Source organism: Nicotiana attenuata, chromosome 1 (assembly GCF_001879085.1).
Source record: "Nicotiana attenuata strain UT chromosome 1, NIATTr2, whole genome shotgun sequence".
Classification (NCBI taxonomy): Eukaryota; Viridiplantae; Streptophyta; class Magnoliopsida; order Solanales; family Solanaceae; genus Nicotiana; species Nicotiana attenuata.
Genome location: NC_031989.1, coordinates 43,765,365 through 43,782,308, shown reverse-complemented (window position 1 = coordinate 43,782,308; position 16,944 = coordinate 43,765,365). Strand labels below are relative to the sequence as shown.

General features: G+C 33.7%; 1 protein-coding gene across 4 annotated transcripts; it reads left to right on the top strand.

Annotated features, from left to right (window-relative positions):
• On the top strand, nt 2,571-13,191 carry LOC109225595 (protein DETOXIFICATION 43). 4 transcript variants are annotated; one of them, XM_019390335.1, is made up of 15 exons: nt 2,572-2,686; nt 7,703-7,783; nt 9,002-9,128; nt 9,461-9,582; nt 10,034-10,309; nt 10,428-10,609; nt 10,756-10,891; nt 11,039-11,135; nt 11,218-11,318; nt 11,659-11,822; nt 11,952-12,023; nt 12,103-12,219; nt 12,319-12,414; nt 12,532-12,653; nt 12,833-13,191. In XM_019390335.1, exons 3-15 carry the CDS (start codon nt 9,052-9,054, stop codon nt 12,900-12,902), a joined length of 1,632 nt encoding a protein of 543 aa, XP_019245880.1. In that variant the 5' UTR covers nt 2,572-2,686; nt 7,703-7,783; nt 9,002-9,051; the 3' UTR covers nt 12,903-13,191. The 4 variants fall into 4 exon arrangements, with proteins under 4 accessions (XP_019245887.1, XP_019245880.1, XP_019245863.1 ...); XM_019390342.1 differs by lacking the exon at nt 7,703-7,783 and having other exon boundaries at nt 2,571-2,686; nt 9,033-9,128; XM_019390318.1 differs by lacking the exon at nt 7,703-7,783.

Below are 16,944 nucleotides of genomic sequence, written 5' to 3'. Positions count from 1 at the left end.
CGCTTGCAATTTTTTTTGCAAAGCGAGTACAAATTAAAACGTGACCCAAAAAGCGGGTATAGATGCAAATGCCCCCTGCTGGTTAGTTGAATGAAGTTGGGTTTCCTTCAGCCTATTCGAGACTTTTCAGCTCAACCCAAATTAGCCCATCAGCCTTATGTATTGACTTGGGCTGACCCCAACCGATATTAAACAAAAGGTGTGTGTTCCAGACTAGCTAGAAAATGGTGTGTTAATTAATAGGATAGAAATTGCTTTCTCTTTTAACTGGAAGTTGAGCATACTTGAACATTAAATAATGGAGATTAGAGACTCAATGCCCATTTAGAGTACTTCTGCCAACTATCATGCACAAATGACACGTACAAATATATGCTTAGAATATAGAGTAAATTCTTCCTAAGTCCTAACTCTAATATCCCCCATCAGCTTTCGAATGGGAAAAGAGAATCTTTTTTTGTTTGGAGGAAAAACGTTAAGAATTATAACAATACCATTGATTTTTTTCCTTTAAAGAGAAAATCTTTATAAAAAGCAAATTATTATAACAATATTTATTCATAGTGAAATTCCAACACCATTCCAATTCTTACTTTCACAATATAGACTATGTCTATTTTCGCCCCCTACCCCCCCCCCCCCCCCCCCACCTCTTGCTCTTACCTCACCTCTACCATTAGATTTAATCATGGCAGTTTCTCTCCTTCCTCTAGCTTTTGCAACATGCATGCAGTTGCTTCCCTACCATAACGTAGATTATGTATTTATTTTCCTATTACTCTAAAATTTATGATATCAAAATGCACTACAATTACACGAAGAAAAAAACTAATGGCTTGTCTCGGCTCGCACGAGGACGTTGGTTTGAGTAATATTTTGAAGACTCTTCAAATGCTGGATTGGTTGTTAAAATCCATAGCCCCTGCCAGTTTGGCAGTTTCTTACTCTCACAGAGTCTAGTACTAGTAGTATTATAAGTACTTTGTCAACTCTTTGTTTAGGTAATTCTACGAAGCGCTTTAATTAGTCCGAGTTTGGATAATATTTGGTTAAATTTATAGAAAAAAAAGAGTACTATTTAATTTGTTATTGAAGTTAAAAGAAAAAAATAGTACTTTAATATTGCATTTGGACATGAAAATTCACTTGAATAGTAATTAATTCACTGAGTAGGAATTACTATTTCACTTGAAATACTCCTAGAACCAATAGTTTAATATTATAGTTTAATATTTTAAATACTGAAAGTTTAGTTTTGGAAATATTGAGATAGTCCCTGATTTCATAGTTTATATCCTGATCACTTATCACAAAAATAGTTTCAAATTCCACTTGATTATAAATCAGGTGAATGAAATAATATCAAGCAAAAAACCTAGCTAGTGTAACTGCTACGGGTTCGGCCAAATTTGCTTGTATTATCTTGTATTAATATTAAAAAAGATATTAAATATATCTAAATATTTAATTATGAACCAAGTAACTAAAACGAATTATGCGTTGAATAACAAATACAGAACTCATAAACTTTAAATCCTGACACCGTCCAAAACTAAAAGTTCAAAACTATGAAACAAACTTCGCTTCGAGTAAACACTTTTGAAATAATTCTATCACTTAGAGGTGTCAATGGATATTTAAAAACAGACTAAACCGATTGAATCGTACCGTACCGAACCGAGTTTTAGGTTTCTTTTAATAAAATTGTAGGTTTTTATATAAATCTATAACTGTACAGATAATTAGGGTAGATTTTTTATTTTATGACAATAAACCGAAAAAATACCGAACCGTACCGAATAACTTTACAATATGAAAAATATATTTATAAATTAAGTTTAATAAAGCATTAAATTTTCTCTTGGGCCTTGGAATTATGAACCAGTTACAAGAAGTAATTAAACTCAAAATCCTAATTCCCAAACCTATGATGCTACTCCTATTGAAATTAAATTATTTCCAGCATATTCACTAGCAAGACAGAAGGTATTGTAGCGATTATGAGTAGCAAACTAAAATGTACCGAATATGTTTCCTTTCGTGTGATTTAAATTTATTTTTTTGAATGTTAATCTTCTATAGACTTTATTCTTGAGTCTCAGCTTGGCTAATATCTTTCCACTCATGTGATTTATATTTTTATTATATTTGCTTAGTTTCTTTTATGTTGTTGTAGTTGATGGATCTATACTCTAGTCATCTTTCATGTTTTCTTAATTCATCACTTTTTGAACTCTAAAATGTCTAGAGAGTTTTGCTAAGTCCTATTAAAGTACGTATGTTATTACATTTTACTTTTACTAGTGACTTTTACATGACATTTAAAAAAATTACCGAAACTTAACCGAACTGTACTGATACCGACGAGAAGACGACATGACTGAGACGATTTCGAAAAGTCTAATTTTGATTATACATAATATAGAATAACCAAAAAATTGGTATGGTACAAATTTAATAAAATAACAACCCAACCGAAGGGTGGTACCACTATGATGCATTATCATGTAATCCATATACATCCTCTATATGGTGCCACTTTCCCTCTCCCTCTATATATATCCTCTATAAATAGAAAACCAAATGAAAATAAAGTGTCAGCAAACGGAGAAGCCGGTGGAGTAGAAGAGAGCCACCTCGCTTGTCTGACAATTGCAATCATTTGTACTTTCACTTCCAACGAAAGGTATGTCCAAAATTCTTACTCCATCAACTTCTATTTCTCTTTGTTACTTTAATTAGTTGATGATTACAAGGAGTAATGAGCTACTTTTAATATGACTTCCTATCTCTTTTTCTTGCCTTCTTCTTTCTTCCCCAACTCTCCATTCTTTTGAAGAATTTGTAGGTATTTCCAGAATTTGCTGCCATTTTCTTTTCATTTCTATTTGTCCTGTGTTTCGTGGTATATTTGGTTATATCCTCATGCATAATTACCTTGTTACCCCCTCATGAAGCATTATCACTAATCCTTGCATTTACACCAAAGAATCTTGTTAGGAATTCAAAGAGTGCATTCTGGTGCACGAAGCATCTCGTATTCATGCAAGGTTCTAGAAAGAGTCGCAACCCAAAGGAGTATGATGTAGGCAATCTATCCTAATGCAAACATTAGTGACTGATTCCACGGCTTGAATCCCTGACCTATAGGTCACACGGATACAACTTTATTGTTGCTCCAAGGTTCCCGTTCTTGTTAGGAATTCAATATTAACGAACTTAAATGTCTCAATGGGGACATTAGGCACAAATAATACACTTCCAACGAACGTGATGAGTTATTTTCTGTGGCTTTGTTACTCGAGAAAAAAGAAGTGTCTACAAAACAAAAAGATAGAAGTGGCTAGTGCATGATGATGAGGAAAGTTAGCAGCATTATTGATATTCGTATAGACCAAGTTCAAACAACGTACAGCATTATCATTTTTAGCCACACTTTGGAAAGTTGGGTCTTTCTTACTTTCATTCTTTGTTTCTTCTTCTTCCTTTTCTTTTAGTTAGTTGATTGTATACTTTGAACAATATTAGAATGCCACTACTTCTTTCGTGTCTGCCATGCACTTTCGTCACCTTGCAGTTCTTTTCTTTTTTTTGGGTTAACAATAGCGTGACTACAAGTGGCATTCTTTTCGACATAACAGTTCTAGTGTACAACACTCTATTGTAATCCACCAAATGATATGACACAAAGTTCAAACTTCAAAGAATGATGTAAACAAAGTAAATCCTACACTTTAATGGTGTAAGAGGAATTATTGGTTAACAATTTGGACATATTTCCTAATATTTCGAATTGGTTCACTCATTATTCTTTCTTTTCTGGTTTTACATCCGATTTTCAGTACCTATATTAGGATTCAAACTAATTCAAAACGTGCTGTGTAAAGCCAATTAAAGTGAAAATATTCCCTAAATATTATTTCCTCCGTTTCAAATTAGATAGATACTTTCCTAAATGACACATTTCAAAATTTGGAAATAATTCAACTTTAAACTCTTCATTTTACCTTTTACTATTAATGAGAAACTTTTATAACCACACAAATATCATGGCCCTACAAAACTTTTACCCCTTAAGCTTTTAAGACCACAAGTTTCAAAAGTCTCTTCTTTTTTCTTAAACTATGTGCTGAGTCAAACTACCTCATCCAAATTAAAACGGAGGGAGTAGTAACTTACTTTTGCCGGTTCTTCTTCAAAATCAACAGAGGTAGTTTATATAAAGAACCATTGATGAACCCGCCCACAATCTAATAGTTATTGCTTGTAGTTGTAGCTAATATTGTTCTTATTTTACATATTTAGAGCCCGTTTGGGGATACAAAATTTTCCTTTTTTTCAAAATTTATTTTGAAATCAATGTTTGGTTATCAAACTCTTACCAATTTTTCCAATTTCACTTGAAAATGCATTTTCAAATTTAAAAAACTGGTGAGAATCCGTTTTTCAATTGAAAATGGGAATTTGCTAGTTTTTAGTTTTACAAATTTACCCCATATTTTTAAAATTTATAAAATGACCCCATCAGTTATTAACATACAACTACCCACAGAAACACAAAACGCGCAGGTCTTCTTCTCACCGAAGTGTGCGGCTGCCTTTGCCATCCCAATCCGACAAGGGGTTGTTTATTTCAAGTAGGATAATTAAATTGGGGTGGTTTTGATATTTTTTTACAAGTTGTGGGGTATAAATCATGTTTCATGGTTTTGAAAAAAAGACATCCAAATATGTTGCAAAAATTATAACCAAACACAACTTCATCTTCAATTCAAATTTTAGTGAAATTCCAAATTAGAAAACAAAAATTGGAATTTATGTCCAAACGCCTACTTAAGTTACCTAATAATATTGATGTAATTACCTAATAAGTAAGCTGATTATGTAAATTTTCTTAAACTGTTATGCTTATAACTTAAACTCTACTTACTAGCATTTTCTGTCTCATGGTTGATCGTTTGTAAGCTCTTACTGTTTTAGACCAATATTGTCCTAGACAATGTCTAATTTCCAATCAGAGTATTGTAAGCTCTTAGGGATATTTTGTTCGAAATTAAGTTAATACATAAATTATTAATGCTAGATTAGTAATATAAATTAATAATACATGGATTATTTTTTGTTGTGTGTTTGGTTCATTGTACTAGATGAATGTACAAGATATTATTTATTATATTTATTTATTTTTTAAACTAAAAGACTATGAGTTTACAATTATATCCTTGGATACTTTACTTTCATAGGCTTCTAGCGGGAAAAATGAGGATACTTCTATCCTTTTGTTGTTTTGTCCATGTATAAGTTATATATAGATTAGTTATATATTCCATGGTAATAGTGGTATAAATTATACCAAAATTGCTGTATATAACTTTATACAAGGATTAACTATACATGAGTAGAAACTATAAACCAAATATGGAAAATGACTATAAGAACTCCTTACACGATGATTATTTCTTCCTATACACCAAACAAAACGGCCCCTTACTATTTTTGGATTATCAAAAGTTCTTGGCGTGATGTATTAACTTGTGTGTATGATTAGTCACATGATATATAAGTGAAGTTATAGGTACATATATCAGTATTACTAAATAATTAGTCGGTGGAGCTAATTATAGTTAATAATTAATGATATCTGTGTTGCATTGGTTAGAGAAGCTTCCGCTGAAGGAAAATATTTTATTATAAATAAGCTGCCTATATCCCTATTTATAATAGTATGAAACCTATTTTAACTAGAAACAGAAAAGTTTATTTCTATATTTATTCTAACTGCAAATCCTATTTAGACATAAATTAAATAAACCAAATCCTAAATAACTAAGTTTTCCTACTACAATTTTTGAATTAGTTTTCCAACAGTTCCAACAAAGCACTATGCAGTAAATATTCACAATTTTGCCAAAAACAGAGTAAGAAGGATTCTCTCAAAGTATACTGTCACGCCAAAAACTGCTGTGTCATTCAAAAAGATTAAAACTTATATTTATCTTAATATAACTGAAACTGCTTAATTCCAAACAACTTTTTTGGTTTTGTTTTTTCCTAAATAGTTTTGTAACACAACTCAAGCAGTTGTGATATATAGAAAGAGTTATACTTGCCGGACGTCGAACGAATGAGTACAATTTCTTAAAGATAAATATCTTTTGCCTTTTTATTTAGAACCCAACAATAATCTAACTGTACTACTTCTGTTATGGCACAAAGAAACAAAATATGATTCAGTGACATGTCATCAGACATGAGATTCAAATTCAGAAACCAAACACTTCTGTCTCCTCACAGAAATTGGGACCTCCTGCTTCATTTTAGGCCTCAATAATGGTAATTACTCTTTTCGATTGGTTACTCGCACGGAATGTTTACACGAACCAAATCTTTGTTCCTAAATATTCACCATTTGGTACTGACTCTGTCACGAATCACGACCCAACCTCATTGGCACTTATTGCTCGCTTTGGCCCAACAGGTTTGTCCCTTGGGCTACACCAGTTCGAGCCAAAAAACGCGCCTACCATGTGAATTTGTATCTTATAAAGTTCTTCACTTTCCTCTCTCATTCTGATGTGAAATTTGCCTAATGTGACATGTGCACCCCTTTTTCAGAAGCTTGCCGGTCTAAAAGCCTGTCAGTCCTGCTCGACCCACCCTCTATCATGGGCGGGCGTCATATTTCGGGTTTTATCAATTCTGAACAGCTAAAACTTTAAGCATGTGTTTATTCTTCGGAAGTTAGCTTCTTCCCTTTTTCTTTTTCTCACGTATTGGCCAATAAAAGTGCTACTTTCGGAAAACAAGAGATGCATGCATTTCTCTAAATTTAAGGTTGATTAATAGAATATGTTGACGGGAACCTGAAGAAAAGTTTAAAGGAAAATCCAAGAAAAATTTCGAGATCTTCAAGCGAATTGTTCTAGCACTTCTTTTTATTGTAAAGAGAGAAAAAGGAATCAGTTCTACGTATACACATCAAGATAGCACTAGTGTTTGAACTTAAGTCGCACGAACATTTACATATCCTAGGACAAAAAGTACATGTTAATTACCTAAGTGAGCCTTTAACTAGACAAGAAATGTCTTGGTACGGGCGAATACAGTATTTTTATTTAAAGGTTGAACTCATAAAGCGAAAGTTATGCATATAAAGTGCCTAAAACTAGAAATCAAACCAGCATGTTTGGAACTTAATATTAAATAAATAGTACTCTTGCTTTTCGGATGGAAAATCATGACAACATGTCTTCGTAAACAATTTTGCATTTGTGTGATGCTATATATATATATATATATATATATATATATATATATATATATATATATATATATATATATATATATATATATATATATATATATATATATATATATCTTTAGTCAAAATGCTTTTGGACTCCAACTTTGGATACAGGGATATGGATTTAAAAACGATATTCATAATATAGTTTGTAATTTCCATGATCTTTCCTTTCGTATTATTTCCTTTTGAATCAAAATGATAAACTTTTATACAATCAATAATTTGTAGTCAGAGTCGTCACCAGTTATCTGAATTCAAAAGGCTTATTCAGAGTCCGCACACATGGACAGACACACCTGAATCTCTAATCTCTATGTTGGTTTTCTTCTTTGTGTTCTTTCATAATATAGAATATGAATAAAAAAGTACTACTGATATGGTTGGTTTTGACTATAGGTCTATGACTGATGACTCAATTCTCTTGCAATTTTTGTAATGCCATTAGTGTTGTTACCAGGGGAATTTGAACTGAGGCAGGTTCATTCCTATCTACCTTCTTCGTTTGTCCTTTTTCTAGTATTTTTCCTTTCTTTCATTATTTCTCTGCTTTTAACAAAATAGAAAATAAAAATAATCTTACTAAGAATATTTAATATTAGAATGATAGGGATGCAATTGGAGCGTTATGATTGTAATCTTATTAAGCTTTGTGATTCACATACCAAGGCATTATACCCACACACAAAAATTACTCATCCTAACTTTGATAATTTTAATGTACTCAAAATTTAGTAAAGTGTAGATTTTAGATTGGGCTTTTTTCACTTTTAGCCCGGCACCAGAACTATGTGTATAAAATTTATATAATTTTTATATATAATATACAACTTGTATATATATTTTTCTGCTATTATTTTCATATATTGCTTTGTGAACATAACAACATAACCCTTTGAGGCCAATTTAAATTTTGTACAGAAAATGCGGTTTACCAGACATTCTTATTAGGGAGTCTTATTAAGAAACCTAAACACATTACTCACTCCGTTTCATATTATATGAGATAGTTTGACTCGGCACGGAGTTTAAGAAAAAAGAAGAAGACTTTTGAAACTTGTGGTCTTAAAAGCTTAAGGGGTAAAAAGTTTGTGGGCCATGACATTTGTATGGCTATAAAATCTTCTCATTAAGGGTAAATGGGTAAAATAAAAGAGTTTAAAGTTGAATTATTTCCAAATTTAGAAATGTGTCATTTGTTTTGAAATAGAGGAATTATCTACTTCTTCAGTACGAAAGGCTGAAAACTTAAGCCTAATTGTTTTGTCTCTTGACGCAAAAATCTTTTGGCTTTTTATAGCAAAAAGATGCTCAGTTTTCCGAACTTGTACATTTTTAGATAAATAAATGAATAAGGAGAAACCACGTGTATCCATGAACTAAGCAGGCTAGCTTCGTGCATGCCTTTTGCTTTAAATTAACTTCATTTTCCCATTTCGTACTCATTTCCAGTTTCATTCAATTATTCATTTTCCTCTTTTTGAAACTTCGAAAGATCAGTCTGTAAATTCATTGGTTTCACCCCTCAGGTTCTTTTTCTTCATTTTATGTTTTCATTTCTATCCTCGTGAACAAGTAGCATGCACACGATACATACTAGAAATTGTTATATTCTTGCACCAATTTTGCTGTACAACCACATTCTCGCTTCTCATTTTTTTAAAACGTAACATCTTTTTAATTTTTGATTATTTTTAGGCGCATTAGCTAACGAGTTTTGCTCGAAAAGTGATCAAAATCAGGGAGTCATGGCTGAAGGTGGCAATGTAGCTTGTACTGAGAGAAAATGGAAGATACCACTCTTTGTTTTTTTTGAAGATATTAGGTACGTACCTTTTTAGAAATGTTTTATTTATTTATTTTGGTTACTTTGCTAGACATTCAATTTGCTCAAGCATATCGGATTAATGGGGTAGCGCCAGACGCCGGTGGCGAATCCAGGAATTTCTCCAAGGGTGTTCAAACTTGAAAGAAGTGGAAAAAAGTTTTCCGATAAAGGGTGTTCAATATATGTTATATACCTCTAAAATCTGATATTTTACCTATATATACAATGTAATTTTTCAATGAAGAGTTGATCAAGTGACCACCCTTGATAGGATGTAGCTTCACCACTGGGTATCGCTCTAATCACTTATGTATTTTTTTGGTGTCCAGGCATGTATTCAAGTACGATGATCTGGGAATGGAAATCCTAAGTATCGCGTTCCCTGCAGCACTAGCATTAGCTGCTGATCCCATTGCTTCTCTCATTGATACTGCATTCATTGGTCATTTAGGTATATACGTTTTCCATTCAAGATTTCAGTAATCTTAATCAATATCTCATTTTTGCTAGGTATATCTGAATGCAAGCAATAGGATTTTGGCATTCAAAAGCTTTAGTTGACAAAAAACGTGTTAATTTAGTCCTGATAATAGGCTAGATACAAGTAGTTCAAGCCGAGGAAGACTCTATTTTGTCCATCATTACAGAAAAATTATGTCTCCATCATTACAGAAAAATTATGTCTTTTATTACATCAAATACAAATTGCATAATATATCTGCAATGCTATTTTGTTATTGATTAGTTTGCCACTTAGCATCAAAGCTGGTTTGCTTTTTTCTGTTTTATCTTTTTGCTTCCTTATAACAAAATTTTCTTTTATAACTCAACTTTTTGAATGCTGGTATCTCATTAAAAAAAATAAAAAATTGCTCCAAATAAATGTTGGCTTTTCATAACAGGTTCGGTGGAAATCGCAGCAGTAGGAGTATCAATTGCCATATTTAATCAAGCCTCTAAAGTCACAATATTCCCTTTAGTTAACATAACAACTTCTTTCGTCGCTGAGGAAGACACTGTTAGAAGAATTAACGAAAAAGCAGCAATCGCTGACTTAGAGAAAGGTTCAGAGGAGAAGAATGATACAAAACTGCCAGTAACTGATGATACTGACCTTGAGAAGCTGGAAAAATGTGCATCGGCCAAAAATGAAACCAAAGAGTCCGCACTGGTAGCAGGTATATACCTTTTACACTATCAGATCACCTAAAAGATAACGAATGAAAATGTCATGTTAGATATAAGCTCAGAGATTTTAGTTTACCGGCCTGATCAACTAATTGTTTATCTTAACAGAATTCAAGACAACAACATGCAAGTCTCCTGATAATCAAAGTAAAGGCAAAGTCAAACGTGTGAAGCGTCATATTCCATCTGCTTCAACTGCAATTCTTATGGGCTGCATCCTTGGCCTTTTGCAAACAATCTTCCTTATATTTCTCGCAAAACCAATTCTAAGCTTAATGGGTGTGAAATCTGTAAGTATTATGTCAACAAGAAGAGAATTGTGTGATCATCTCATCTAAAAGCTTTAGTTGTAAAAAGAACGCACTTGTGCTCCTTGATCAAATCCAACATCATATCTAGAAAGAGTAACGTGTTTTTATCTCATCAAATCATACAGGGATCTGCTATGCTTTCCCCAGCAAAGAAGTATTTAACACTGAGAGCACTTGGTGCTCCTGCAGTCCTGCTTTCTTTGGCTATGCAAGGCGTTTTCCGTGGTTTCAAGGATACAAGAACTCCTTTATATGCTACTGGTAATTAGTTGCAGTTATTTCGTTGCCTCTTTTGTATTACAATATTTGTTCTGCCATTGAATCGATCGCTATCTACTTGAAGTACACCAAAGGAAAGATAAGATAATCGATCTAACTCTTATCGTTATTTCTTTTGTGGTTTATCAGTTGCTGGAGATTTGACAAATATAGTTTTGGACCCAATCTTTATTTTTGTTTTCCGTTGGGGTGTTAGTGGTGCTGCCATTGCTCATGTTCTTTCTCAGTAAGTCCTTTTATCAGAAAATAATTAATAGACATTGTCATTCACACAGCTTCTAATATCACACTGTTATGGTTTATTATAGGTACTTGATATCAATTATTCTCCTATGCAAATTGATGACAGAAGTCGAGTTATTACCTCCTAGTGCGAAAGATCTGCAGTTCAGCAAATTTCTTAAGAATGGTAAGTAAATGATTGTATACTACTAGTAAAAAATCACAACAAGCTGCAGTTTAGATTACGCACAGTTGCACAAATTTTGATATTTAGTATTCAAAATCAAATGAAGGTGATGTAAGACAAGGCATATATGTGCTCATTTGTTTGCTTTTAGATACTTTATGCGAACATGGTATATAGTACTATCAATTAATTCTCAATCATAGATACATATGTATTCTTAAGATACTGAAACGACTACCATTATTAATATCAAATCAATAACGACTCACACAAGCCTTTAGAGCTGCACGAGCATCGCATACTTTAAGCTGCTGAACTTTGCTTTTATTTGCAATTGCAGGATTTTGGTTACTAGCAAGGGTGATAGCTGTCACATTTTGTGTAACTTTGGCTGCGTCATTGGCTGCACGACTAGGCACAACACAGATGGCTGCATTTCAAGTGTGCTTACAGATTTGGTTAACATCATCTCTACTTGCTGATGGATTGGCTGTAGCAGGACAGGTAAAACGCCACCCAAATTTTATCCAACAATGTCACTATTTGAAATGAAAGAAGTATATTTAAAAGATATGGTAAGACCAATAAACAATAAAAATTGCTCTCTGATTACCACGATATCTTCTTTTCTAGGCAATCCTTGCTAGTTCTTTTGCTGAGAAAGACTACCAGAAGGCAAAGGCTGCAGGAGTTCGAGTCCTACAGGTAATATTTAATACTAGTAATCTTAAATCAACTTTCAAACTGAATTCCTGCCAATACTGATAGAGTTTTCATTATGCAGATGGGATTTGTGTTGGGCTTGGGACTTGCTTTGGTTGTTGGTATTGGTCTATATTTTGGTTCAGGAGTCTTTTCAAAGGACAAAAATGTTATCCGTCTCATAACCATTGCCATCCCGGTATACATTCAATAAATAGTACTATATGTTTGTTTCAATTTGTTCTTCTTTTGTTTCACTATCTTTAACTGTTCTTTTTACCTTGTGCTCCTTCGCCAGTTTGTCGCTGGTACACAACCAATCAACTCATTGGCGTTTGTTTTAGATGGTGTCAACTTTGGAGCAAATGATTTTGCATACTCTGCATATTCCATGGTTAGCTTATACTACTACTAGTAATATCTATTCTATATTGGAGCAAAAAGAGTTGAATAACTTTGCTTTTGAATCTAATTTAGCATACCATTAATGCATATATCTTCTTTTATGCAGGTTTTGGTTGGTGCACTAACAGTAACATGTGAGTTTGTCCTTTCCAAAAGCAATGGTTACATTGGAATATGGATTGCTTTAACCATATTCATGGCCCTGCGTACCATTGCCGGTTTATGGAGGTAATTTATCGTCTCTCTGCTGCATGAGAATTTTTTCTTGATTAAGTTACGACATAACCACAACAACTAGTACTACGACGATGCCTCAATTCCAAGCAAGTTGGGATCGTCTATATGAAATCGTTCATAAAGTGCACCTTTCATTAACATTTTTGCTTCTATTTGGTCTACTTTTACAGGATGGGGACAGGAACAGGACCCTGGCGTTTCCTGCGGATTCCATCATCATCATCAGAAGCCAAATCATAGAGTTCCTAGCACTTCTGTGGCTATTTATATCATACATTTTCCATCTTCCATTTCCTTTGTACTTCTCCTTCTTTTTTCTTTTGCTTTTGTTGTTCTTGGTGATGCGTACAGGGTGGAAATTGTACACACTTTCTACTCATATATGTTTGTATAATAGTCTGAGTTCAATGTCATTATCATAAGATTTTGTAGCTATATGCAGATATATACATCTTTGCATACGAAAACTTTAATTGCTTTTATATTAGTGCCATGTCTTCATGACATAATGTTGTACGTTTAGGCCACATATTTTGGATTTTGATGACTTTCTAATTCGTGGCTGGATCTAATAAATTTTAGAATTCTCTTGTGCCATTGTTGGATAAATTTGAGTTTATTCTAAAACTTCTTTTGTACTTGTTTGTCTAGAAGGATAATTTTAGCTAGAGAGGACTCTAGAACTATTTTTTGTATCTTTCGACGAGAGGTTTATTTTTGTGCGTGCTATATTTATGTTGTCACATAGCAGGGCAATTTGGAGCTGAGGCAGGCTCATTCGGGTTGAGATCCTCCTCATTAAACTTTTGTCTAGTTTTTCTCAATAAGGCTTTAGATGGTTGCCACGTGTACTAAGAAATTTTAATGGTGTTGATTTATTTAACTTACTCAAGGACTAAATAGGGTATAAACACCTACCATTCCTTGCATCATCACCATTGTATGTCCCCCAACACCTACCATCCCTTGCATCATCATCATTGTATGTCCCCCAACACCTACCATCCCTTGCATCGTTACGTCCATGCGTAACATTACCATGGTACGCGCGCGCATAAAAAACTCACTATCACATAACAATATAGTAATATACTAATAAGATAAGAAATGGGTTTATACACCTATGCTTATAACCTAATCTCTAAGGTGTCAGATATCAACTTGTATCATCACTTAGTCAACAAAGAATCAACTTATTGCGTTTCAATGGCTTTTACTCACCATATATACTCCCAACTAAGGTCACAACAGAGAACAGTCCATGCTTACCAAATGCTCATCACTGAATAAATTAATTAATTGCAAAATTTTGATTTGCAACTTGAACTTGTGAACTTATATTATATGTAAAAAGATATTACTTACAATTTAGTAATCAATTTCTCTAAGTTCAGGAAAGAGGGAGAGCTATTGGGTGTATCATTTTTAGTTTTAGCAACTTTGCTAGAATATGATACTATCTTCTTAATAACGGAATACAATAATGTTTCTTGTGGAATGAAAGGATCAAGCTGGGGGACATGCAATGGTAACGATGACAGGGATGATTGTCTAGTTAACCCACATTTTATACCCTAGTTAGTCCTTGAGTAAGTTAAATAAATCAACACCATTAAAATTTCTTTGTACACGTGGCAACCATCTAAAGCCCTATTGAGAAAAACTCGGCAAAAGTTTACTGGAGGGATCTCAACCCGGCTCATTTGGTGCTGGGATTATACCTTGACGAATTTAATTTGCTAATCGTGCTTGCATGTAATGTTAGCACAAAATTTACCCCCTCCCCCAAATCACGCCCAAGCATTTTGCTAGTGTTGCTAACACAACTTCCAGAACCAGGCAACACTGAAATGTATTTAGCACAACCTTGTCCTGTAATCCTAGGTCATCTACCAATTCCACAAACCGTATTGTCTTACTCCAGAAGCTGACCCACGATTTGAAAGTCGCAGGTATATTTTTGTATTCAGCCAAAATCTGCTTTATATATAGGGTTCTGTTACTAATATATTTCAGATATATACATCTTTGCAGAGTCCAGAACCAAAATGTGGTTCTTTTGGACTCAAAACAAAAATGTGTGGAAAAAAAAACATAGTGACCAAAATATGTATAACGTCTTTTAAAAAGACGCTATACGTTAACGGCCGTTTGGCCAGTTAAGTATAGCATTTTTTTAAAAGACGCTATATATATATATATAACGTTTTTCACTAAGACGCTATATATATTATGTGGGCCCACAAATAATTCTTCTGGGATTAACTGACATAGCAATAATTCAACTGGGTATAGCGTCTTAAGCTAAGACGCTATACCTCAAATAATTGACCCCCCGACTGATTTTTGCCTTATTTAAAGACGTTAAAGATTTTGTAAAAATTCATTCAGAAATATTCTCAAGTCTAGTGAAATTTTTCTTTTTTAAGTTTTTTGCATTTTGTCATAATGTTTGGAGAACGAAGAATTAGGGTTTCATTATATTCGGGGGGTGAGGTTGAGGTGGCGAATAACGCAGTAAGCTATAGTTTATCTCCACAGTCTCATGTTAAGTTGCCACTTACAATGGAGTACGATACATTGGTATCGCTGTTATGTAAAAAAGTGAGTGTGAGCAAGTGTTCGGTGAATCTTAAAATAATCGAAAGTATCCGTATTCTGTGACTCCGCAAGGAGTTGCTTGTTATGCTGAGTTTAACATCGAAGACGATGAAACTCTGAGAGATTTTTTGAAGACTCCGGATGAATACAGGAATTTATTGTGATAAAACTGTTGGAAATGTATGCCAAGGCTGAAGATGTTCGCAATAATCAGGTTGCGCAAAGTAGGAAAATCCCTCAATCATCGGGTGGTTATTTTTGAGCAGTTTTAGCCGAACAGGTTCCGGCTGAAAGAGTTTGGCTGGATCTAAACTTATCTTCACGGGCGAATAACGAGCGAGGAAATAATTTCTTCCCTAGTTTACATAATCCACAAGCTGAGTAGGAAGACCTATGCTCGGCCTGTAGCAATAGTAACTCTAGCGAGGCAGGTCGGGGATGCAAAGACGGAACCTCCACTACGACTACTGTAAATTGAACAAAATTAATTACATTATTTTTTTTCCATTGATAAATATTTACAATACCTTTAATATTAAATTTTATTCGATATTTTTACAATATTGTTAATTAGATTGATACATTTTTGTCACGACCCGGATTTCCCACCCTCGGGAGTCGTGATGGCGCCTACTAGTGAAAGCTAGGCAAGCCAGTTTCCATATTNNCTTTGTCTTTCAGGAGATCAAGAATTTGAAGTTTTAAGAACTTTTCCAGAAGAAAGTGCAGAGCAAGTATAAACAATTGCAAATACTAAAAATCAAGTTGAAGCACAAAAAGAGACATGTTTTCCATTTTGTTTAGAGTTGTTTAAAGATGTTCTCACTTGTACATGAATTCTGTTCTCTTTTGATAGGAGTTGGCAACATACTGTCATACAAATTGTATGGGTATATTCTTGTAATATGACACTTTAGTTTTTTGTAATAGACTATGAAATTTATTTGAACATATATAATTGTGTCTTTTCAGATGTGTCTGTGTATCTAAACCTTTGAAAGATTCCATTTTTGATTGTTGTGTAAGATTAATATATAACTAGCTAAGGTTAAAGAACTTTTAATGACCAAATTTGTTGTCATAATTGCAATATTTAACGACCAGAATTACAAGCAGCGAAGGGAAATGTGGTCGCTAAAAGGAGCTACAATGACCGGATTTCTTGCTGTCGCTAAAGGTTCTCTAACGACTGACTTGAGATCCGGTCGTAAACTTTTAACGTCGGGACTTTTAACGACCGGCGACGATCGGTTTTTTCCTGGTCGTTATTGACTAATAACGACTGGATTAAGGCTTTTAACGACCGAATTTCCCTTCGCTAAAGGCCTATTTTCTTGTAGTGACAATCTCATGTTAAGTTGCCACTTACAATGGAGTACGATACATTGGTATCGTTGTTATGTAAGAAAATGATTGTGAGCAAACGTTCGGTGAATCTTAAAATAACTGGAAGATACCCGTATTCTGTGACTCCGCAAGGGGTTGCTTGTTATGCTAAGTTCAACATCGAAGACGATGAAACTCTGAGTTTTTTGAGGACTCCGGATAAATACCGCGAATTTATTGTGATAAAACTGTTGAAAATGTACGTCAAGGCTGAAGACGTTCGCAATAATGAGGTTGCGCAAAGTAAGGAAATCCCTTAATCATCGGGTGGTTATTTTGGAGCAGTTTTAGCCGA

Excerpts from the sequence above, each read along its gene's own strand:
- LOC109225595 (XM_019390342.1), top strand. The coding sequence starts at position 9,052 with ATGGCTGAAGGTGGCAATGTAGCTTGTACTGAGAGAAAATGGAAGATA. Across the intron at positions 9,583-10,033 it reads TGCATTCATTGGTCATTTAG|GTTCGGTGGAAATCGCAGCA; the intron begins GTATATACGTTT and ends TTTTCATAACAG. Across the intron at positions 12,415-12,531 it reads CATACTCTGCATATTCCATG|GTTTTGGTTGGTGCACTAAC; the intron begins GTTAGCTTATAC and ends TCTTTTATGCAG.